General features: G+C 36.5%; 1 protein-coding gene across 3 annotated transcripts in view; it reads left to right on the top strand.

Moving 5' to 3' along the window:
• The window catches only part of LOC129732106 (short stature homeobox protein-like), a 49,803-nt gene that overhangs the window by 16,024 nt on the left and 6,998 nt on the right, over positions 1-26,781 (top strand). For all 3 annotated transcript variants that reach the window (XM_055692622.1, XM_055692621.1, XM_055692623.1), the window contains exons 4-5: positions 2,161-2,438; positions 13,770-13,827. In XM_055692622.1, the coding sequence (XP_055548597.1) occupies positions 2,161-2,438; positions 13,770-13,827 (336 nt within the window). The remainder of the gene's footprint in view (positions 1-2,160; positions 2,439-13,769; positions 13,828-26,781) is intronic.

Genomic DNA, 26,781 nt, shown 5'->3' with positions numbered 1-26,781 from the left:
GTAAGTAAACACATTCTAAAAAACATTTTTTTATACATTTATTGTAGACATTACAACTTCCGTTTTATGTCGAACAATCAATTTCACAAAACAGAAACATTCCTGTATTAAAGTGTGAAATGAGCCTGCAAAAAATTAAAAAAATATATATACATTTGTACACACTCATGCGTACCTATTGCAAACTGCGCGAATCCGTTTTGGTGAAAAAATAGAGCGCATCCTAACTGGAAAAACTAAAATCGTACTACAAAAGCAAAGCAAAAAAAGTTTTTATTCGGGGTTTCATACCAATTTCCAAGAAACTTATAGCCTAAAGTGGTAATTCCTATAAGTTATATTATGTTCGAATTAGCATAAAGCCTCTACTAACGGAAAGGGATTTCATTTGCACCCTGCTTTTTGCTTAATCAAATTGCTCTCACTCGAGTTAATAAAAAAACCCTTCCTTCTCCTTTCGAACGACGTTGATTGCTGCATTTCCAAATCGTTTAAAATAACCCTTCAAGGGTCAGGACAAGCTAATTTTACTAACATTTTCATCTTGCATTTCCAATGAAAATTTCGATAAGCGAAAGGAACCGCAATCGTTCTAAGATAAAAAAAATGTACTTTACAGGGTTAATGCTCACCTTTGTAGGCCCCAAGAATGGGTTTATTTGCCAATAAGTAAACATAGCGATAGCCTTGTGGTGGGAGAGACGGATAGACGGTAGCTTTTATTTGGCTGTTATTCAAGCAATTTTGTTTCGTACCGAAAAGGATTTACACAAGAAATTAGACGGCTACGAAAAGGAAGCTCACTCTACTTCACTAATTAATTGACACGGCACTGTGACGTAACTCAATTACGCTCAGAGGTTTCCAGAAGAGTTTCTGTGATGAATTTGGGGCTTCGTTTGCTTTGACTACAACTTGTAAGATCTCCAGTCCTTCACTTCCATAGGTGAGTTATCAGAAAATTCTTATAGTAGGAAACATATAAGCCATTCACATCACTGCAAAGCCCATAATGAAGAATTATGAGTAATTTGGTGATGTCTGTAAACGCGGCTCATAACTCACATAGCATCTAATCAGACCTTTCAACTTGAGCTCCGATCTGCTCACTTTTCCGCCGGATAACCGTCTGACCCGTCCGGCAGTAGAAAAACGATTCGGTAGAAAAGTGAGGGTGAAAATTAAATTTACCCCAGCGCCAAGAAGCCCGAACCGGTATTCGAAGCTCAACCAGCGTTCCGTAGAACAAATCTTTTATTCATGATTATTTGTAATGCAATTTATATCAATTTAACACAATAATAGTCTAAAGTTTCCCGCTGCGTCTTGTTTGCTGGTTGAAGAGGGTGCATTTTATATGTAATTGCAGGTTGTTCTACGCTCCCTCCAGCGGGTTTAATACACCTACAAGTGCGAATTCCGCATTTAATGAAGTGTAAAACTTGGTCGCCAAAAAGATATTCCGCTGGTTCGGATGCAGAGTTATTCATTTATTTTTTTTTTTGCTTTAGAATACAATAAAACGGTTATTTTTGCCAGAATAGTTTGATAAATCACCCTACGAAAAGACGCATCATTTCGAGACAATATGGCAGAGGTTGTAATCTCGGTCTGATCTAGTGGTGTATCAATTACGTACCCCACCAAGCAGAAACAGTTAGTTTTATAACTTACGACGGAGTGAGAATGAAGCCAATGTAAAAACCATGCACTTCTAGTGGCGCAGTACGTTTCACAATAATTATATTATTTATTGTAGTTGATATTTAGCACCCTTTTTCAGTTTTATGTGGAGGTTTCTAATTTAATCACATAGATTTCTTGAGCCATGCTTGTAAACTATGATTCTTATTCATATCAAATCAAAACCAACAATTTAACACTTTGAACTGTAATTAATCACAGATATTTAGAACCAAAATTTTTGCGGAAAGCAAACATAATCAAATTTATTCAATGTAATAAACGACTGCCAAAATATACCCTGATCGAGCGCTTATATTTGTGCGATTTTTCCACGACAACGACTGATTATCCTTCGGGCAAATTACCGTTCCATACAGTGAGAACAATCATCAATCACTCACTGAGCGTTGCAAACAACTCACTCAAAACAGTATCCTGTTGTTTTCTATTCCACTCCGCACGCTCGGCACGTAGACAAGCTAGACGACCACCAGGATCAGGATTCGAACGAACCGACCAGCAACGGTGTTCCCGAGGAGAAGCTAAAATCTTCACCAGCACCGCCGGACTCGTTGCTCGGTGGGCACGGACTGTCCAGTTTGGCCAACAATAAGCAGAGACGATCTCGAACCAACTTCACGCTGGAACAACTGAACGAACTGGAACGGCTGTTCGAGGAAACCCACTATCCGGATGCGTTCATGAGGGAAGAGCTTAGCCAGCGGCTGGGACTGAGCGAGGCGAGGGTTCAAGTGAGTATCGATTTCGAAAGTAATGTCTTAAAATTTTATACCGCCACCGTTACCAGGGGGTGCAAAAGGGGTGGCAATTGAGTTTTTATTGAGTGGCTATAACATCATATCACACACTTTGGGTTGAAAGCCTCCAGTTTAGGGTGTTTGAAATGGGTTCTTTTATGAACTACTTTAACAAATTAAGTAGCAGAGGATATCTTCCCGGGGGGAATGACGACAATCTGTGTTGGATTAAATGTGCGATTGAGAATGGGTTAAGCATGAGAGTTATTTAAAAAAGCATCAAATCCTGTGCGTCAGTACGGAATGGAACAGATTTGAACGCGAAATTTTTTTATGCGATAGAAAGAATAGGAAAACTGTGCATTGGTAGAATGAGAATTATAACATGAAATCGTGAAAACTTTATATAAAAAGATATATAAAGCAGTTTCATTGAACTGAAACAGGTATTTTAAAGAAGTTTATGATTAGAAAAAAAACATTTCTGACGCCTATTCAGTTTCCGGAAACTCGTTCTCAAACCATTTTTCTATGCAACCAGAAAGCTAGTTCGTATATAAAACTGACGCAAAAGTATATCAGCGCACATTACAATTTTTTTAGGAATAACAATCTCTAACTTGACTTGAAACCTATCGTTCAAAGTCTATTTCGAGATTTCTATTCTATTTAATATAACCTATTTCGAGACTTATTCATTTCGAGCGGATCAGATTTGAATAAAAATTTTCACTCATATTTAGCCCACTAAAGCAAGCATTTTCCACGGATAAGAGAATTTTTTAGACCTAAGCGTAGGTTTCTAGAAAATCGTATGTATTGTAGCATAAATTAATTTATAGTATTGTAGCTCAAAAAGCTTCAGTTGTATAGAAAAACTGTGCTTAAAACATTCATTTTTTTTTGTTACAAGTCACTGTGTCACTCGGTTGTGGGCAGTATTTTGCCAGATACACAGGCATCTCATCACCCGCAAGTCTCCCTCTGGTGCCGGTGGAGTTGCTGGAAAAAAGCGTTCCACAGGGTTGGTCCGGCATCCTCGCGACGTGTCTACCCGATCAGAAAGAAAAAATCGAAATGTAACAGAATCCTTCGTATGAAATAAGTTTGAATGCGCTCAATTCGCTAAATACAATAATCATAATACAGATCCCATACCACACATGCAGTTTCCAGAATCGACCAAAGTGCAGTGGAGTGTGCGAAAATTGCCTGGGTCTTCAAACTCCTTTCCGATCCTACAAATCATGGCAAGTTGACGATTGACTTTATTTATAATTGACGAATAGTGCTGACTGAATGTCATTTGCGTGTCTAATATGATTCCTAGGTCAGTAACAACTTCGCTTCGATGAAGAGTTGTTCCATCAATGGAATAATTATACAACAAGGGCTGTTTTTCACGCTGGAAGCTGATCACGGTACACTTTGGAATGCTTTTCAACATGGAGTTGCGATTACACCAGTCATTGAACAAATCGATAAGCGAATCTTACGATGGCGTAGATATGAGTTCAATCATTCAACCAGCCCAGCAGTAACTCCGAGCTAGTAACATTTGGCATAAAGCAGCCCATAATCCACACGATCAAAAGCAGCTTTCAAATCCGTGTAGATGGCATCGATTTGAAGACTCTGCTCCATGCCACGAAGACAAAATGAAATAAACTCCAGTAAGTTCGTTGATACAGATCTGCCAGGATAAAACCCGTGCTGCGCAGTTGAAATGTAATTTTTCACGCTAAACATAAGATGAATATGAACAATAGATTCGAAAACTTTCGAAAAGGCACACCAGCAAGAATTGGTTTAGTTATGCTCTACTGATTGGGTAGCCCACCGCAGTTCACTGACCTTCGCCAGGTGTGCAATGAGGTTCTCTCCAAGTAGCGCGTGCAGCTCATGGTTTATGCGCCTCCGCCATTCTCCATTCGTCCGTCTTTACTCCTCCATAAATAGTCCGCATGCGGCTCTGAATCGCTTTGCTGGTGATATTGTCGGCGGTCACCATTGACCCCAAATACACGAACTCTGAGGTGGCCAGGCTCATCGCCGTCTACAGAGACTTGGCAGGCTGATGCTGTTCTCCTTGGAACCTCTTGTTCGCATGTATTAAGTTTTCGACGCATTTCTCCTCAGTCCGATTCATCTGGGTTCGGCTTTCAGTCGGTCGTATGTTACCTTCGTCGCAAAATTACGTAATACGCAGTCAAAGTCGTCCAAAGCTGAACCAAACTTGTGAAAATCATGTCCCATGTGTAGATGTCCATCCTCCGGATCACACTATTAGGGGCGATGTTGAATAGAAAAATCGATAAGTCCATCACCCTGTCTTGACCTTCTGTGGTACTGGCCCACGAATGTCATGGTTTATAGAAAGAGACGACGAAACAGGATCTACAAGAGAATTTTGTAGGCGGCATTGAAAGGCAAGATGTCGGTAGTAGCGGCACTCCAGCTTGTCGTCCTTTTTGTAGATGGGGTAGACGACTCTTTCCATCTACTTACTGTTCTTCTGCTAAATTCTGGAGAAGCCAGTACCTTTCTTCCATGCCTGAAGAGCAAATTAAGCTCCTCCGCCATGGGTAGTACCACTTGCGGGCTGTTCTGGTTCTGCTTCATGTTGAGCCACGGGATTCGGATATGCCGTGCATCATACACGGTCGACAGTTTCGAGTGTAATGGTACCGCAACAAGGTACAGGATGCGGCAGGACCTTCCCCGGAATATCCCAATGACTTTATCTGATGTGATTTCAGAGGCCTACTTTGCTTTAGACATTTAGTTATATTTAGAAATACATCATTTTGCTGAACATACATTAAGCATCAACTTTTCTATAGGGTTTATAAAAAAATGTACTTTTTAAAACTAAAATAATTATGCAAGCTGCAAAAACAACAGTCTACACTGAAAAGACGGAGGTGAGTAATAGCTTTACTAGGTGGTTTTACTAGTTTTTTGCAGTCACTTAGTGACTAAGGTGTTGGCAGATATTTAAAATTTGTTTGTTCTTCTTTTGTATGTACGGCTGGTAGAAACTTTACTGTTTGAAGCTCGATTTTGAAAAGTGACCAGAATGACAAGATAACCTCAATGCTCACCTAATATTTTGAATGTATCTTAAAGCATTTTTTCTCAGCTTTCCAATGGTGATGTCAAATTCAAAATCGGTGGTTGCAAACTTGCTCAAAAACACGTTTTTCTGATGAAATCCAAGATGGCGGCGAGATCCAAGATGGCAGCCAATTGTTTTCTACTTCAAATGAAAGCTCTATCGTTCCTCTTGAAAACGATGAATTACTCAAAAATCAAATTTTGTAAAAACTGTTTAACCGATTTGTGCCAGAGGGGTCCATCAATATGAACCAACAAAAGTGGTTTTCTCATTTTTTCGCTACTTTCAATCATTTAGACATAGAAATATCCTTTTTGAAAGACCTCATGTCACCAGTGGGACGGTTTCAGCGAGAATTGCTCATATGTGGAATTTACTCTTTCGATACTATCCGGTTACGATTATTTAGTGAATATCGAAGATAAAATTAAATAAATATCCGTTGCAAAATTTTACAATTCTTGTTGAATAGTTTATGGTAATCATATTTATGAGATGAACATTCAATCACCATCAACAGCAGCATTGCAGTTTGCAGTGCAGTTAAAAGTGTACCACTGCAATACGAATAGTACCGCTGCAGTATGAATAGAAGTGTACCGCTGAAATGTACCAATAGAAGAGTACCACTGCAATCATAGACGACGAGAGACCTGCGATTCTTTACTCCACTGGTACTGGTACTGCATTTACCGGCTTGTTTTTATTCAAGACATCAGTTTTTATTAGGTTTTGAAAGCAGGTTTAGAAATTGTTCAAGAATGGAGATTGTTTCAAACTTTTCGGAAAACTTTTACCTTCGAGACATCATTCTAGTCTAAGCTCATGGAAGCAAAAATAAATTGACCTATTGGGACGGGGAGACTTTGTCAATTTTTATATCGATATCGATACAGAGAATAACACAGGGAACGGATGGTGTCCATTCACGTCGTCTGTGCTAGGAATGCTCGCATGTAATTGGTTCATTATTCGCGTAGGTGTCCCTGTAACTTTTTATCAATTTTCACCGTTGAGCAGTGAAATAATAATGATAAATAGCGTGTTATAAAATTGTTACACATTTTATCTATCCAACAACTTATTGGATATTTTTATCCATCATGTGGTTATGCTGTTATTAACGTTTGAAATCTGACGCAACATTTGCCAGTTTCATTTCCAATTTTACAGAATGCATCCCAGTATAGTGAACAAAGACGTAGTCCCACATCAAAATGTTAGAGTACGTGATTTCTTCCGATTTAAATTGTTGCTTGTACTGCTTGTACAAAGTCATGTGTTGTCGTTTTTCATCTGTTAATAGCTGTATGCATTCTGATTTGGCTTTCAATATACATTGAAAGGTGTGATTCGATAACGACTGTAACGAAACTTCTGCCAAACTGTCAGTAACTTTAATGTTTTCTGGATATCATTGCTTCAAGTAACCTTTAGTATGGCGCACTTTTGCATCAGATTGAATTCTAACGTTTAGGGATTTGGATAAAAATCTTTGTCCATAATTAAGGGCAATGCTTCAACATCAGAGTATGGATTCAAAGAAGATAATGGTTTTCCCAGACTAGCAGGCATTCTAGTAGCTCGACTTAGAGTTGCTTGTGTTGCTACTTTCACAATTGATGCTGCTTTATTTCTACCAGATGAACGAAAATTCATCTGGGCTGCAGAAGCAAGTTATGAGGCATCAATGTTCCTTCTCAAATCTGCCGTTTCCCGACGTTTTGTAACATATGCTCAAAAATCAGCAGCTTCTTCGATTTAATATCTGCTGTTGGTGACATGTTCAGGATATTAGACGACAAGCAAAAAACTGCACTCATAAAGATAGCATGTGTTTTCAGAACCATTGAAAATATTTGATGCTGCTGCTTCCAAATTTTTCGAAAGTATTTGCATTTCAAATCCGCCTAAGCAAAAACTTATTTATAGTTAATTCCGGATGTAAATCGGAATCAATATTATACTTAGTTGTCAATACATGAGCCACAGCACGTGATTTATCCATCTGACTTCCTGCTTTTGCTCTCCATTGATCGAAAAGGAGTAAGGGGCCGTTCAATATTTACGTAAGCAAATAGGGGGGGAGGGGGTTGTGTAATTTTCTTACGCTATCTTACAGGGGAGGTAGAGGGTAGAATTGATTATCTTACGTAAGAAAAATATTGTTAATGCAGCTGTTCAAATACCCATGTTCATGAAAGCGTGGACGGTAAAATTCATGGAAGGAAATTACGGAATTACTCGAATAAAGGACAGAAGAGTTAACGAAGTACTGTGCTTGCTTCATTATGATAAAATTACAATAATAGAAACTATACATGCTGGCAGTAAGATCTTACTATGGAGGAGGGAGAGTATCAAAAAATCTTACGATGTCTTACAATGGGTGGAGGGGGGGTCGAAAAAGTGGAAAAATATGCTTACGTAATTATTGAACGGCCCCTAAGTTGTCCATGGACACTAGTTAAACATTCAGAACATTGAGTTTGAGATCAGCTGCTAACATCCATGCACAACCCGCTGCTTAGGGAAATCTTAATGCTAAAAACCTCAAAGCATACCTGAGGTGTATGGTGAAATGTCCTCCATGATTAACCATCCGGTCTAATAAAAAACTAACGAAACTAAAAACAACACTGAAGGACAAATGTTCAAGACACAGTACTTCTTACCTGTCAGAAAAGACTACTTCCACCGTTTGACTCAGGGGGGATCTATCTGTCAAACATCGTATAACCAACATATTCGGCAACATGGCGTTTATTCTGGTTTTTGTTCTTGTTGGTCATGAAATTGATCGATGTGAAATATTATAGAATTGGAACGTTTTTTTTATCAAAACTCGAGAGACCGCGGAACTTTCATGAATGTGTTGTGTAGTGATTTTTTCTCCCATTATTGTTCATAATTACAAACATCATGGACCAACAAACGTCATGGACCAGAGTTGATCTGCGATAACGCACACATGTATGAAATTTGACAGCAATGAATCCCCTCTGGTTTGACTCGATTTCAAAATAGCCACTGTGTTGATTTGGCCGTGCTGCTGGTAGTTGAGAATTTTATTGTCATTGCAGTCATTGAAAAAGTTACAGCCAAACGCAAACAAATATCGTTTTGAGATACAGTGCAAGGTTATGGAGTGTCTCCGAAATGATTTATCGAATATAACTAAACGAATTTTTCGCTTCACGAGGGATTCACTTGCATGGCTTTAAAACAACTTTCTCTGATCTGTCATTTAATTTTATAGAATGCAAGCATTGAAAACTATCTAGGGGAACTGCCCCATTACTCATCTCAGCCCGTAGTATATTCATCTCATTCAACATGTAAACACAACTGAAAACAGGAAAAAACGCATATTTTCTTCTTAAATCAATCTGCTAATCCATGGAATGGATTCTTCTTAGTTCACTCTAGATTCCTCATAAAGTGTAATCCTCAAAAACTCACATAAAAGCACTTATTTTGATATTATAGTCGGGCATCTGCACTCGGAAACTCGTTTAATTCAATCACCTACCTCAGAAAACAAAATCCACGCATCGTTCTAAACGGCTACAACGGGACTCGTTCAGCAGCCAACCAAAGTTTTTTTCGTCACTAGCGGACCACTTTGTATTTTAATCACTGAACAAAATCACTCACTACACTAAGAATACTTTAATCTTTGAAATGTTCACCTCAAATTGCCTAAAACAAGCTTGAATTAGCAGAAATATATGAGATGAATTTTTACAATTCCTTAATTTCAAGTGTATGTATTCTCATCTGTTTTCACTGCATTGAAGAAAATCAAAAGTTGCCAAATCAGTTTCTGTTAATACGAAAAAATCATACTGAAAATGTTGAATTATTCCGACATAAATGACATAAATCTACAGCACTGTAGTGGTTACCTAAGTTACCTATTTTGCACATGAACAACTGCAGCGGATATCTAGGTAACTACTACGACGGGCTGCGGCTACGTTCATTCATTATAATGTGATTCATTCATGATTAACAGTGTGATGAATATGGGGGCATCGTGAGATGAATAATTGAGCAGTGATTCAAGTTTTTAGATGGATATGGAAGCGTTGTGAAAAATGGTTTGATTTACAAAATTCAGAATAAATCTAGCTAATTGTAATAGAAATGCAATGCTAAACGATTCCATAAGAGTACGTAAGCATGTTTAGCTTATTTGTTCAATGATTGCGTGAAAATTTGGTGTTTATTCCGTGCATTATTCGTGAATATCGGCTTAATGAGATGAATAATGGAGCAGTTCCCCTATGCATGCTGCTTATTTTGTTTTATGGAAAATCGTGGCATTTACACACACTAGTAATTATATTTGGCAAAAATCAATTTTTTTTCTATTTCCATGGTTTCCAAATAATGTAAGGTACTGCGAACATAAATAATAAAAAAAAATCAACTACCCCTTTAATTCTGTATATACTAAGGTACGTTATAAGGTACGTTCATCTAATGGATGTATTTCCTTATTATGTACAAAGGCCTCTGAAATCACATCAGAAATAGTTATTCGGTATTTTTTGATTTTTAGAAAATTTTAGAATTTTTAGAATCCAGAAACGGCCGATTTCGAGCCAGCACTTTGAATTTTCAGAATCACAAGTTTCGGAAATAGATAATGTGTTCCCTGTGAAAACGCTATTTTATGTTTCCTTCAGCGCAGCTAACATAAAAAGCCTTTTCACAGGTAACGCATTGACTGTTACCGAGTCTTGTGCTTCTGAAATTCCGAAGTGGTGGCTCGAAGTCGGCCATTTGTGGCTCCAATACCTTGGTCTTAACTCGCTTTACTAAGTCTAATAAGAGAACTTTGTAGAGCCAACGGAGCAATTCCACAAAAACGGGCCACCAATTTGACTAAACGACCATTTTTGATTTGGCTGAATCGTCGACGTTTCTATTGGCTAAAGATGCCATTTTGTGCTAGTGATGCCATTTTGTGCTATTAAAAAAAATCATTACTTTTTTTCTTGATTTCTCCATGATCGGACCGGTTGCATTGTTTAGGTGATCTTTTGTAGTTTTTATAAAAAAAAATAGATTTTTAGAAACTAAGCTTTTTTAGATAATTAATTTTCAATTCTTCTTTTAACTTAAAAAAAAACAAATAATTATTTTTTTTTCAAAGTGTATATTTATTCGGAAAGACAAAATTTTTATCTACAACTTTGCCGAAGACGTCACACCGATCAAACAAACCGTTTCGGCCCTGAAAATATTTGTAATGATCAATACCTTCTCAAAATAGCATTTTTCGATATCTTCTCAAAAATGAGTCGTGTTCCAAAAAATTAAACCAATAGTACAAAATGGCTTTTTTTTGCTTATAGAAACGTCTATGTAAATCAAAAATGAAAATAATAAAACTGGGACATTTTTTGTGGAACTGCTCAACTACGCAGTTCCCTGGCCCAATGAATATGGCATTGGCTAATGAACATTGTAATGAACATTTTGGCTGACTCGAGGCCTTTCTATAATGAATATTATGATGATTGAATAAGATGAATCGGGACGTGGTCGCGATCAACTCGAATTTAGCAATCTAATTTTTTCTTGATATATGAAGACTACGTACATGAGACTTTGATCAATTGTTTTCACAACTGTTGCATGCCTGAAGTAGCAATTTGAGTGCTGTTTATTTAGTGGAAGCCGATTTTTTACGATCAAAATACAGAAGTAAAAAGAACTCTAACCTCAAAATTGTATAGGAAAAGGCCACAATCCCGTTTCACCTTAACACATGTAGTCTAAGGGCATCCTTAACAGTGCGCTTCTATACCCCGTTTGGCAGCGCTCTATCATCACTTCATACCGTACCGGTCGCTGCTAATCGCGCTAGAGAAATAGTAGCCGGGCCTCCGGGAAGCATCGCGCTCTCAAATTTGGCAGCCCGGTAACAGCGCTGCTAAAGGTTTATGCTGGATGAAACGTCAAACAGAGACGATAGCAACGACCGGTGTGAAAACGGGTGAGTGCGTAAAATAGCCGCGCTGTACACAGTCGCCATAACAACTTAAATAGAAGCGCACTGTTAAGGATGCCCTAACGAATCTAGGGTTATTCAAAGAAGAATAATTGTATATTTTAATAGAAAATAGTTTTCAATTATCGCAAGCGTCAAAGATGTGTTTCGCGTTTGGTTGCCTTCAACGGCATAAAATATCTGGATGAGTTAAAGTCGAAATGTATTTTTGGTTGGAAAACAATAAATATGTTGTAAATATTATATTAGGTTCCAAGAGAAATAAAAGCTGTAAAGCAAATTAACTTAACGAAGCCGTCAGATAATGCGCTTCGGTTTATCCTATTAACCAGATCTAAAAGAAAAAAAAAACCATGGTCATTTTAACATCAGTGGGAGTACTTAAAAAATATAATGTTAACTTGGCACTAAAATGACAAGTGTATTCATCTGAATAAATAATATTGTGTATAGCATTTCTTTCACTCATAACATTTAACTTAATAACATTTAACTTAAAATATGTTATGATCGTTAATCTATCCAAAGTTACTGAGAGTTCAACGAATCGACAAAAATATGATCAAAAGGTATGTTTTTTCAAGAACCCGACACTTTTTGACTGGGTTGAGTGCCGTTTTGAGAGAATCGTCTTTTAGGCTGATTTTACTTTAAAACACTCGACAGGTTTTGCGGGAATAACGTAAATTTGATACTTGAAGATTATCTCAATGTTCAAGATTTTGTGCAGTGCGTAACATTTAAGTATGCAATCTCCAAACTTGAACTCGTTAAAATACTCGAACAATGAGGCAAAACTTTCACACCCCTCTAGGTACAGTCCTCCAATCCTCACAACATTCTACGCCGCAAACGTTTTTCCCTGGCTTAAGCGAAACGCCGTCACTAACCAAATCTCATCCGTGTAAAAAGACCCATTCAATTAAATTAATTTGCTCAACATTATGTAGTGAATTTGCCGTGTTACGTAAATCGGACATTAATTTTCCACTAATTGATTGGATTGCTATACAACTTTCTAGCGCAGTGCCGTGAGCTTGCTTGACTGCTTCTGGCCCACGGATATTTATCTTCCGAGTGAGACTTTTATATCTCGATTTTGTCGCCCACCCTCGCACGATAAATGTGTATATCCACTTTGGTAAGGAAAATCGCGTCACACCAACCGAAGGAAAACTTTCCGGCTGGTGGCAGAATGTGTATGGGATTATTTATCGCTCTGCGATGAAATTGCCATTTTTTTCCTCTTTTTCTGTTAAGCCATGTGAAGAAGCTGTCGGAAATTTAGGGAAGGATATCGTTTCATTTGCTGTTCGTTTTTCCTGGACAGAAATAGCGTATTGCCGAATCGAATGGTTAGTGCTTCTCTATTAGCTGACGTGTACCGATTCTGACCGCTTTTCCAGTTCAACTGCAACTGCGAGAAAGCGCAACGGTCTTGACGAACAAAGAACTCGCGATTCGAGCAATTTATATCAATTTTCCTCCAAGCTGTTAAATTAACTGTGAGTTATGGGCCAGCAAGGATCATAACTCGTCGGTCGTGAGATGTGCTGCAAAGTGACAGAGTACATAGAATGCTCCAAACTGAAACCGGAGGAGGCTGACCACCGGCAGCGTCGCGGGTTAAGCAGCCAGGGAATAGGGCGGGGAGGACAAATTCTGCCACGCCAGGCTGGGATAACACGGATTTATGTCCAATTTCGAGCTGCTAAGTGGTCAAGTTAAATGAGTTAATTCTCTGTTGCTTTTAAGGAGCTACTTCTAAGGACGGAGATAATGCAGAAAATATCTGAAGGAAGTTGAACCACGAACCACCTGTTTCTTTGGATGAAATGAGTTACGAAATTCTTTAAAACGGATTCCAGCTTCGGCGTTTTGCTTCAAGTTGATTTTTGGATTGAAATATTTTCATCAAATTGATATTTCTCGCTATTCGTAGTTATTAAGTAATAATCCTCTGGAATTGCAAATAGTCATTTATCACATTTCAGACATGCAGTTTTTGTATTATGAAATGAAACAATTATTTGCAAATATGAACGTTGAACCGTTTTTTGCGAATAAACAGGAAATGATAAACAATCAATTGTGAGCTTAATTATGTTTTTATTATCATGAAACAAATAATCCAAATGTATGGCACAAAATTGTTAAACCAATATAATTCATGTTTTTCCAGGTTTGGTTCCAGAATCGACGTGCAAAGTGTCGGAAACACGAAAATCAGCTACACAAAGGTAGGCCTGAAAACTTGTACGCGTGAAACGCATATGTGTGTTTGTGTGTGCTTTTGAATTTCTAAACCAATTTTCCAAATCAGTTCATCAAGTATTTAAATAATCAGTCTAATTGGATTTTCCATTGGTGATTTGCAATTCGCAATCTGAAAAAAACACCCTCGCACCTCCAAATGCAAATGTACAGTCAAATACGCGAGCGCCCCTTCCGAGTTTCCCTTTTTATTCGAGCACTGCAGATATGTAAACATTCGTATCCAATAAATTTATTAGCAGCAGGATTTATGTTTATTCGTCTGAACACCACTTGATTTTTAACGGCAATTGTACGCATTCCCCTGGAGCGCCCTGTTTTCAAGACTACATTCTTTAGGCCAGTTCTTTGCTTCGATTACTGCGCCAACCACAGGAGGTTGTTGAAAAAACTACTATCTTTTCTTTTCCCTTGAGTTCAACGAGAAAGGGTTCTGCTGCCGCCGAACTGGTGCCGGCAACCGCAGAAAGATTGAATAAATAAAATTTCCGACACCCTGCCACATCCGCAGGCCATGAACTTTGGCCCTAGGATCTGCCATTCACGGGGGGTTTAAATGTGCATATGCTAAATTTTCGACCGGGTAGAGGATCGAACGTGCGTGCGTTTGCCCAAATATTTTCACATTGTTTATTCGATTTGGTTGTCATCAATTTTCAGTGTAATCTAATTTTGGCCCTTATGAAAATTTTATTGAATCTTGCTGGTTGTTTATTTCGCAATGATTTATGCGGTACAATGCGACGAAAGACGGAGAGTTAATGTTAGGAAGGGTTATGAATATGACTTGGCAGTGCCTGCTGTGCTGCTTGACCGGAATGTTGGGTTATTTATATAACTGACAATTGTTGTAATCAACCTTGATGATCTTGTCATATTTTCGAACATGTCTGTGCAAATCTAAAGAAACTCGAACCAATATTTGCAAAACTCGTAAAAATTAAACACTTGGCCAAACGAAACTGTACTCAGCTGTCAATTTTTCCGTACGGCTTTTGACAGCATTTGATTTTGTTATTGTGTTTTCAAACTCACCTTGTTTTTTCCGGGTGTAGTCCAGGACAGAAAAAGTGTAAGTGGTGTAGTCTGGAAAGTGAAAAAAAACAGCTACCGGACAAAAGTGCAGTTTGACATAAGCATTCCTCAATAGAAATATTCAGAAGAAAAGATTAGCGGTGAGTCAAACGAACTGTCAAAATCTGAGTCAAACGAACAAGAAAGGTAACACCACACTGACGAGTATTGTAATCAGGTACAATAAATAACATGTTTATGAATTTTAACCATTTTGACATGATACGGCAACATTATAAGGGTGCAAAACCAAAAAACTTCGAGAGCGTCACGAAAATTGTCCACTTTCAAATGCTCAAAAATCAGTCAGTCTTCAACGGATTGCCCTAATTCATACAGCTATGCATCCATCGAAATGCGGAAAATTGTTGACGTGGGACTACGTCTTTGTTTTCTATACTGAGATGCATTCTGTAAAATAGCAAGCGAAACTGGCAAATATTACGTCAGATTTCAAACGATAATAACAGCATAACCACATGATGGATAACAATAACCAATGCATTGTTGGATAGATAAAACGTGTAACAATTTTATAATACGCTAGTCATCATTATTATTTCACTGCTCAACGGTGAAAATTGATAAAAAATTACAAGGAAGTTTACGCGAACAATGAACCAATCCCACGCGAGCATTCCTAGCACAGACGATGTGAATGGACACCAACCATTCCCTGTGATATCTCTGTTTCAATATAAAAAAAAATGGACAGAGTCTCCCCGTCCCAACAGGTCAATTTACGTTTGCTTCCATGAACTTAGACTAATCTTAAGTCTCGAAGGTAAAGATCTTTCGAAAAGTTTTGAAACAAGCCTTTTACTTGAACAATTTCTAAACCTACTGTCAGAGCATAAGTAAAACTGATATCTTGAAAGAAAACATGCTGGTAAAAGCAACAATACCGTACAGTATAATATACATATTATGTGGAGCAGAGCGCCGCTGGTCTCTCGTCGTCTGCAGTGGTACTCGACTTCTATTTCCGTGAAATCAAGGAAAAACTGCAATGCTGCTGCATTGATAGTTATTTAAAGTTTATCTCTTGAATATGGTTACCTTAAAAAAACATAAACTACTCAACAAGAATTGAGCATTTTTGCAATGGTCATAAGATTTTTTTTTGCATTTTATCTTCGATATTCGCTAAATGATCGTGATCGAAAGAGTAGATTTATGAAAATACAAATTTATAGAAGCTTAAGAGCCAGCGAATGCTTCTGAATATTTTGTCGATTCACTAGGATCTATTCAGAATCGTTGTTACACATTTCAACATTGTTAGATGATATATTTTTGTTCTCAACTTAACAAATAATATTGTTACGTATATTAGCTGTCTTCGTAATACAGTGAATGTAATTGTTGGCAAATAAAAAAAACTTGTCCAACAAAAAACAGAAATTAATCATTTAGAACTTGTAATTGTTGATTGTTATGATTTTTCGCTGGAACTTGTTGATAATTTTGTTCAACATATTTTTATGTTTTCCTATGAGTGAACCTATGTAACGGCTTCGAAATTATTTCCATAATAAGATTTATGTAATAAATTTAATTTGATCAGAGTTAAATAAAACAAAATCATATATTATGAAAACGTAGGTACTGTTGGATTTGGTTTATGAGGAAATAGATTTAATTCTGATTCAGACGCATTGCGAGAAATTCTTGGTGCTTCTACAATAACTACGACACGCTTGTGCATTGTTAAATAGATGTTGTTCGCACAAAAAAAAAAACACTACACAATATCGTTAAGTGTAATCGAAGTTCTTTCGAGTGTTGTTCAATATATTTCTGAAAAGAAATTTTCTTATGCGTATAAAAAAATACTTAAACCACAGAACAAACGAATTGTTGCTGTCCGATGATTCTGTAACCTTTGTAACTAAAAATCCTTCTAATAACAGTGTTTAGTCCCGCGTCACCATTTCATACAACCCTAGGGCTGTATACCTTGTAGTATTTTTGTGATGCTAGCTAATGCACTATTGAAAAATATAGAGCCTTGTTTTGAACGCAAATGTCGACCAATCAGAGCTGAAAACAAAGCCAAATGTCATCCAATATGGCTATTTATAGAACCGGGATGATATCAAGTACCCGGAAATCGACCCTAGAAGCCATTTAGAATTTCGGGAGCAGACTTCCGATTTCGGTTAAAATGGTTAAAATAGCCGAATATCACCCCCCGAGCAGGACAAAATATCATTATAATATCACAACCAGATATTGGAAATACACCTCATTTTGATCTTGATATGGTTTACATAGTTGGTAAAATAACAAAAAATAATACCAAAATATTGCTCCTCCAAGACTATATGAATAACAAAGCTTGATATTTCAATAACAAACCAAGAATTTGCATTAAAAAACACGACAATGACCGATTCAGATATTTTCAACTTATTGAACACTGAATGCATAACTGATACATTATAAATAATCAATGTCGAACAATTTTCACTAAAAAACTTACTTTTAATCAGATATTTTAGAATCATCTCAAACATCTCATTGAAGGCATAGCGAGATATGATATCAAAATTTTATGATATTTTCTTATGCACGTTTGAAACGTGAATATCTTTCAAATAACACGATAAGTCCTTATAACTAAATATGTTATTGATGAGTTATGATTTTGTTATCCTCTCCTGACCGGGCCACTATGGATATTTTCAGAATAGAGATGGTGCTCAGTGACTGAAAATCAACTTCAGACGCCATTTTGAAGTTCAAGATGGTGACTTACGTTTCCTTGGAAACAGCATAAAATGATTATATAACACCTTATTCCGGAATCGGGATGATGCCCAGAGGCCGTAAATAAACATCAGACGCTATTTTGAAATCCATGGTTGCAACTTCCGTATTTTGGAAATCTGCATAAAATAACCAATATGGATACTGTGACCAAATATTACCTAATACGAGTATTTTCGAAATTCAGTTACCAGTCATTTGAAAAAAATAGAGTTAAGTATAGAAGAGGTTTAAAATTTCCCGCTTTGTATTATCAAACTCGATAATAATAATCGAATGTATTGCCTAACCTATCGCTCAAAAAACATGAGAAAGGCTGTCGTAATTCTACGTTTAACTTGCGGTCGTGTCTTATACACAACCTCTTCAACTTTTTCTATTGCTAAATGAAGAATTAAAAATGCTCCAGAATTGCATTACTAAAGTGATTTAGGTAAATGTTAATGTACCTTTTTATGATTAGCAAAATAATGATCAATCGTGGTTAAAGTGTATAAAATTAAACATAGACACAGAGCTACGAATTTTCACTGTCAGAAACAGAATATCAGTTGAAATTGAAGACTGCGAATATCGATATCAGCACGAGCGAGCTGGAAATGAAATAACTCTCAGGTTTAATCGGTTGACAGTGGTAATACTGACTAGGGTAAATATGTATAAAACGCCCCCCCGGGGCATAACGCCCCAGTCCATTTATTCGAAAACACACACAACATAAGACATGAGACTATTGGGAATCCGTAGCGGGTCATAGGACCAACCTTCTGTGCAAGTTTGATAATTGTCACTAGAAGCAAAAAATAAACAAAAATCAATTTTGTTTTGAGCTGCTTCAGATCTAATTTCTTGCAGCGTTTCCGTAACGGTTTTCACTAATGTATAAAGTTTATTACCTGGTTTTTTTACTTATATATCTCAAATGAACCTCTAAGCAGCTGTATCTAGTGAAGAAGCGATAAAAATTGTATAATTTGCTTAAGTATTCGATGCTTTCTGCTACATTACAGTACCGGGCAATATGCCCTACCGCTAGCCCGGCTGATTTGTTCATTGCTTTAGTGTTTGCTTCTGAGACTTCAAGCGCTGCACAGAGGAGTAACTCGAGTGAAAACCTGGCCAAAATTATTTTCGCTGCTATTTGGCAATATTTTGGGAAATATTTGAGTGAGAAGTGAAAGTGGCTGGTTCGAGTATTATATTAAAAAGTAACTCTAAACATCACACACACAACTCAATGTTTACATTTACATAGCCTATGTGCCTTCATTAATGTTAGTGAGCAGATGATGTAATATGCTCGAATGATTTGTTTTCGCAAAACTGGCAGCGAAACAAATTAAGAATTTATCAGAAAAATGATGTAGCAAAATATCTTCATTTAGACCTATCAATTTGAAGCTCACAAATTATATGATGCCTCGTGGAACCTACGTAGGTTGGAAAAAGCTTTTTGTACGGAGTGTTGTTTACCTGGATTATTGATTCTGCGTAGTATACCTGTTTACCCTACTGCGATTTCACACGCGCTGTGTTGTTTCAGCGATGTTCATATGTTTAAGAATGTAGATGCTCATTTTATTCATCGGCTTTATGCATTGGATTGGCTCAGATCAAATATATTCAACATGTTTCTGGACAATATCATTTTTTTCATTGACATGATTATCAATGAGAATTGACACGGGTGGCACTCAGGGATGCCACATGTACAGATTAATCTGTATTTTACAGATTTTTGGCCGAAGTAACGGTACAGAATCTGTATATACAGATATACAGATTTTCGTCGAAAAGTACAGATTTACAGATTTTTCGAAATTGACATTAATTTTTAAAAACAATTTAAATTTTATTTCATTAAATATTAGGCAAATTGAACATATCTTCAACTCCTCACATATTTCAAGCTAAAAATTTTGTTTATGTACCATGAAAACTTAAAAAATACAAAGTTCTTTATGTTTAAACAATACAGATTTTTTTCACAGATATTTTTGTTCCAGATATAGATGCTCAGATTTTTTCAAGGGAAAACACAGATTTAAATGTGGCAACCCTGGTGGCACTCAATATCGGTCTCAATCTGGGAGAATGAAATTGCTGTTGTGTGATATTCATTTTGTAGTTTCGAAATTTCGCAGCTCTGCGATAGACATAACATTTCTGTGACGTTCTTCATTAAAAATGGCCCTTCTTTGTTACCCGTTCCACAATACTCCATCCTACTGTGCTTTGCATAAAGAAACAGGCGACACGGAGTCTGTTTATTCAGTTTAAACTGGAAAAATATGAAAGGTTTTTAGTTTTTAACCATTCCTGTTAATGTTGGTGCCCAAAGCCAGCTCGGAGAATGTTAGAAGACCGAAGAGGAATTCCTCGCCGCGTTCGTCGCTCCTACGTTTGTTTATAGAAAAACTTCATTTAAGTTTCTGAAGACTTCATGCACTACTGCGCTGGCTAAAGGCACCAAAATTCACAGGAACGGTTAAGAATCTATAAAACTGGTCGACAAAATGAAAAAAGTGCATTCCAAAAGCTCAAGCCGGAAAAAATGAAAGATTATAGCTATTCAACCATTCCTTTAAATTTTCGTACCGTCATCTTACGTGGAAGTTCGCATAGTATTGCTCGCCGGGTTCTTCGCTTCAACGTTATGTTTACGACAAAACTTATTTTAAGTCTCTGAAAAAAGTAAGTGGCTAAAGACACCAGAATTCACAGAAATAGTTGAATAACTATACTGCCGCTCCAAGCATAAGTGTCCCAGCATACGGCAGGATAATCTTTCATTTTTTTCGGTTTGAGCTTTCGGAGTGCACCTGTGTTGACCAGTGTAATCTTTCATTTATTCTTAGTTTGAGCTCTAGGGAAAACCTGTATTGACAACTGGTTGAAAAAGTGAAAAAAAAAACAATAGCTTTCTACCCGTTTCTGTGAATATTTGTGCTCCTGGCCAAGTTGGAAGTGCGTAAGAGCCTCAGAGACTTGAATGAAGTTTTCTCGTAAGCAAACGTTGAAGCAACGAAGCCGGTGAGCAATTACTCTGCAGCTTTTTGACACACTTCCGAGCTGGCTAGAGGTACCAAAATTCACAGAAATAATTACGAAGCTGAAACCACAGACTAACAGACATAATACTTTGAACAAATTTTCAATAAAATCATCGCTCGGATGGTACCAAAACTTTACGACAGTAACACTAACACCATCTGCTGTCGTGTTCGCGCTGCGTTGTGTATTTTGACATCAGCGCTAGCGTAATAGCTTATGTCAAACTAGATACTTTTTTTGTATGAGATTGCTTGACAACGTTCCAGACAGTGTTGCGCCAGATCTCCACTTTCGGATCCCCTCAGGGCCCAAGGAATACAGCCCTATGTGCCAGTTCGTGGTATCCTCTCCCTCCTCAGCGAAACTTGCCATACATGCCGATTAGTAAATAATGAGTATGTGTGTCCAATCACAAATGGTGACTTCTCAACACTGTTAGAAATTTGTAATTTTAATTGTTAGGATTTGTTTGCTTTCGCAATTAGGACTTATCATTCGTAGGGATTTAAACCTACTTGTCAGAAAAGGGGAAGTAAACTTACAATTAACTTAATTGCTAACTTATTGGCTATAAAGAGAGCTTATCGTAGCAATTGAGGATTGCAACGATTTTTGTCGAAAATTGTTAATAATTTTATTTGACATAGCTTCTAATGGTTCAACACCATTAAGTCTATGTAATTCGAGTGTACCAAACCAAGGAGGACGCTTCAAAATCATTTTCAGAATTTTATTCTGAATCCTTTGGAGCGTTTTCTTCCTTGTTGAACAGCAACTTGACCAGATCGGTACAGCATGAAGCATTGCTGGTCTAAAAATTTGTTTGTAAATCAAAAGTTTGTCCTGTTAATGAGAGGATATAAACATCTCGTATATCTGATGCACTTGGCTTGTACTCTCAATGTGCTCTTTGAAAATAAGTTTTTTATCATAAATTAGTCCCAAGTACTTAACCTTGTCGGACCAACTTAAAATAACCCCATTCATCTTGACAACGTGATTATTGTTTGGCTTGAGGAAAGAAGCCCTAGGCTTATGCGGAAAAATTATCATTCGAGTTTTAGAAGCATTGGGAGAGATTTTCCACTATTGCAAGTAGGAAGAAAAAATATCTAAACTTTTCTGCAATCGACTGCATATGACACGAAGACTTTTTCCTTTTACGGAAATACTTGTGTCATCGCAGAACAATGACTTTGTGTATCCTGGAGGCAAATCAGGAAGATCTGAAGTGAATATGTTGTACAGGACTGGACCCAAGACTGAACCTTGAGGTACACCTGCTCTGACAGGAAATCTATCAGATTTCGAATTCTGATAGACAACCTGCAGAGTTCGATCAGTAAGATGATTTTTTAAAATTTTGATTAGGAAAATTGGAAAATTAAAAGTTTGCAATTTCGCAATCAAACCTTTATGCCAAACACTGTCGAATGCTTTTTCTATGTCTAAAAGAGCAGCTCCAGTGGAATAACCTTCAGATTTGTTAGCTCGTATCATATTAGTAACTCTGAGCAATTGATGAGTTGTGGAATGCCCTTGGCGAAATCCAAACTGTTCATTTGCAAAAATTGAATTTTCGTTGATGTGTGACATCATTCTGTTAAGAATAATTCTCTCAAACAGTTTACTTATTGAAAAAAGCAAACTGATTGGTCGATAACTTGAAACTTCAGCTGGGTTCTTATCCGGTTTTAAAATGGGAGTAATTTTTGCATTTTTCCATAATTTGGGAAAATATGCAATTTTGAAGCAGCAATTGAAAATTTTCACTAAAAATTCCATTGTGCTCTCAGGGAGATGTTTGATTAGTATATTAAAGATTCCATCGTCACCAGGTGCTTTCATATTTTTGAAATTTTTAATAATTGATTTAATCTCATTCAAGTTAGTTTCAATTATTTCTGCAGGTAAAGATTCTGGGAAGAAATTAAATCAAATTGACGTGTGACTTCATTTTCAATTGGACTCACAAAATTCAAATTTGAGTTATGAACACTCTCAAACTGCTGAGCAAGTCTTTGAGCCTTTTGTTCATTGGATACAAGAAAACGTTCACCATCTTTTAAAACTGGAATAGGCTTTGAGGGTTTCTTAAGAATCTTCGACAGCTCCAAAATGGTTTTGAATATGGTTTCAATTTTTCAACTTTAGTCTCAAAATTTTGATTTCTCAGAAGAGTAAATCTATGCTTAATCTCTTTCTGTAAATCTTTATAAATAGTTTTAAAAACAGGGTCACGAGAACGTTGATATTGACGTCTGCGGACATTTTTCAAACGAATTAGAAATTGAAGATTTTCGTTAATTATTGGTGAATCAAATTTCACTTGAGCCTTTGGAACAGAATAATTCCTGGCATCAACAATTGTACATTTTAATGCTTCCAAAGCGGAATCAATATTCACTTCGTTTTGCAAATCAAGCTCATTATTGAAATTTCTCTCAATATGAGTTTTGTATCTTTCCCAATTAGCCTTTTTATAATTAAAAACAGAGCTCATAGGGTTTAAAACTGATTCATGTGATAAAGAAAAAGTTATTGGAAGATGGTCAGAATCAAAGTCAGCATGTGTGATCAAATCACTACATACATGACTTTGATCTGTTAGCACCAAATCAATAGTGGAAGGGTTTCTTACAGAAGAAAAGCATGTAGGACTATTCGGAGACAAAATAGAATAGTATCCTGAAGAACAATCATTGAATAAAATTTTGCTATTGGAATTACTTTGAGAATTATTCCATGAACGATGTTTAGCGTTAAAATCGCCGATTATAAAAAAATTCGAACGATTTCTGGTGAGTTTTTGTAAATCACCTTTAAAATAATTTTTGTGCTCGCGTGTGCATTGAAATGGTAAATATGCTGCGGCAATAAATAAAATCCCAAGTTCAGTTTGAACTTCAATTCCCAAAGTTTCAATAACTTTCGTCTCAAGATGGGGAAGAGCACGATGTTTGATTCGGCGATAAATAACAATGGCAACTCCACCGCCAGAACCCTGAATCCTATCATATCTATGAACCACGTAATTGGGATCATATTTTAATTTTATGTTAGGTTTCAAAAATGTTTCAGTAATAATTGCAATATGCACATTATTCACTGTTAAAAAATTAAAAAGCTCATTCTCATTGGCCTTCAATGAGCGAGCATTCCAATTTAATATTTTAATTGTTTTATTTAAAATCATTGCTAAATTTTAAATTAGAAACAATTTTAATAGTAAAATTTGTGCCTATTTGAATGGCTTCAAACATTGATTTTGCCCGCAACATGGCGTTCATAAGATCGAACATTGCCTGTTGCAAAAAAGAAAGTTTACCTGCCGTAATAGGCCCCAGGCAGTTGACATTAGAATAAATATTTTCGGCAGCAATATTAGCTGGAGTAATAGGTGTACAATTATTTTGTAGCGTGTTTTGCTTACCCATATTAACGGTCATTTTCGAACTACCAACACTAGGCGGTATAATGTTCGAACTACCTGTAACCTGTGTATAAGTTAAACGGGTATGCAAAGGAGTAGGTAAACTATGCGTCACTGGTACGCTTGGAGAATTTTGTTTTGAAGTTGGTTTTAATTGAGAAATTGAATTTTGTTTACCTTGCCTTGCCTTAACAATTGCTAAACGGACTGGGCATTGATAAAAATTTGATATATGGCTGCCGTTACAATTCGCACAGCGAAAATTTTTACTCTCTTTCACAGGACATGTGTCCTTTTTGTGAGAAGAGTCTCCACAATTAAGACATTTTTGGTCCATGTTACAGAATTTGGAACCATGGCCATAACGTTGGCAAGTACGGCATTGGGTGATATGCTTTTCACCTCCGCCATACTTCCTATAAATTTCCCACTTTACACGCACATTTTACAAAGCATTTGCTTTTTAAAAAAAATTTAAGTTGTTAACCTCATTGCGGTTAAAATGAATTAAATAATTAACAAGGAAAATTCCTGTTCTCTGACTGTTTTCGCCCCGTGATTTCTGTTTCATTAGAATTACTTGGGTAGGGGCTATGCCAAGTAATTCTGTTAAAGTAAGTTTGATCTCATCAACGGTTTGATCGTTGGTGAGACCTTGCAATACGACCTTGAACGGCTTGGCGTTCTTGGTGTCATATGTAAAAAATTTGTACATCTTGTCAGTTAAATACTGAACAAGACGATCACGACCCTTTACTGAGTCGGCTAATAAGCGGCACTCACCTCTACGGCCAATTTGATAGGTAACTTTAACGTCAGAAACAAACGTTGAAAGTTCCTTTTTGAATATATTAAATTCAGAAAAAATAGTTACCACAATAGGTGGAACTTTCTTCTTTTTTAAAGATTTTATATTGTGTATAGTTTCATTATTGGTAACTTCCATTTCACCAGCTTCTTGCTCAGGCAAAATATCAAAAGGATTGTCACTACAGACACTCGAAGTGTCAAAAAGAGATGCCTCTCTTTTCCTCCCCGCAGCGATGCGAGGTTTCTTTTTCCGTCCAGCCATTTCAGGTGATACGAAAAGAGTTAAAACAAATGTTAAATTCAAAAGTAGGTAGTCTTGAGAAAGACTGATGGGAAATAACTTTCAGGTAGTCTTTAAAAGACACACTGACAAAACACAAACTTTGAAGCTATAGGCAGTCAAAGACCAGTCCACAAGCAACCGAAAAAACGTCTGATCTGTAGGACAGTTCAAGACGCACTGATACATGCTACTTGTTTATAGCTACTTGAAGAGCATCAAGGTGCCCATTAGTTTGTGTGAACAAAAAAACGTTGAAAATTTAAAATGATCGTTTTTGTGGCGGTGAAGCTTGGCTTCAGTGTTACGTCTGTTAGTCTGTGCTATAACCTTTCTTTTTTTTCAGTCCGTGCGCTAGCGCAATTTTTTTTTCGCTTTTGTCGTCCAGTGTTATCGTTGTTTTTGCCCTCATTAATCTGGTAAAGACGAAATGATTTCCTGTGGCTACACATTGTGCCTATAACTTGCTAACGATCCCAAATTGCAAACTCAAGGAGCTAGTGGTTAAAATCTATAGGTAAATCAATTTCATTCGGTCACTAGTCGAAGTTATTCATAACATTTAGTATCTTTTTTTAACAATTTGGAATACAAATTATGATAATACTTTTGATATGAGCGCTACCCAAAATAATAACCTTAAAAACCATAAAAATTGCTGTTATTGTAAATAGTTATACCATAATTTGACGATGTTTTTTTATTGTAAATACATCAATTTTACCTCAAATATCATTGTCCTAAAACAATAAAAAAGACTGTTTTTGCCATTTTTACCATGAGAAAGTAACAGTAATATTTCATGCATTTCTCCCATAAATTCAGAAATCACTAACATAGTTCTTCATGATAAAATTATTGTCGTCGTTGGATACTTTCTTTCGGGCTATTTTTTTGAGAGTATTTGCTAAAGAAATCCAAAAACTTTACAGATCTGATCTTCAAGCAAATTATTAACTCAGATTATTGCCTATTGTCGTGTTAAAATACTGCATGACTGTTGTATGGAAGATTTTGGTCGGAATATTGTAGAATAGTATAGAATAGTAAAAATAGAATAGTGAAAATAGCATAGAATAGTATTACCACAAAAGATCACAATGGTCGCAGTGGTCCAAATCTTACAAAAAAAAAATAGAATAGTATAGAAAATAGCGTAGTGAGCAATTACTGCGAACTCATCAATTAATATTTTATTTTCTGAAACATGGTATGGCTCGCGTTATCAATACATGTACAGAGACAAATCACGCGAAATGACTGATTGTCTAATATCGACCATTTTTAATTTGAATGAAACTTTGCACACGTATTAAATTACAACATTAAATTTCAATTTAAAAAAACATTTCAATTTAAAAAAAAGTTGAATTTTTTTTTTATTTTTTTTTAAAGAAAATTGACGTTAATACGCAACTTTTTAAAAAAAGTCCAGGATGGAGAAATGAAAAATATTTTTTTATGGTAGATTAAATTTTTCATGAAAATTCTAATTTA

The sequence above is a fragment of the Wyeomyia smithii genome, chromosome 3 (genome assembly GCF_029784165.1).
Source record: "Wyeomyia smithii strain HCP4-BCI-WySm-NY-G18 chromosome 3, ASM2978416v1, whole genome shotgun sequence".
Classification (NCBI taxonomy): Eukaryota; Metazoa; Arthropoda; class Insecta; order Diptera; family Culicidae; genus Wyeomyia; species Wyeomyia smithii.
This window is presented reverse-complemented; position numbering and strand designations above follow the sequence as displayed.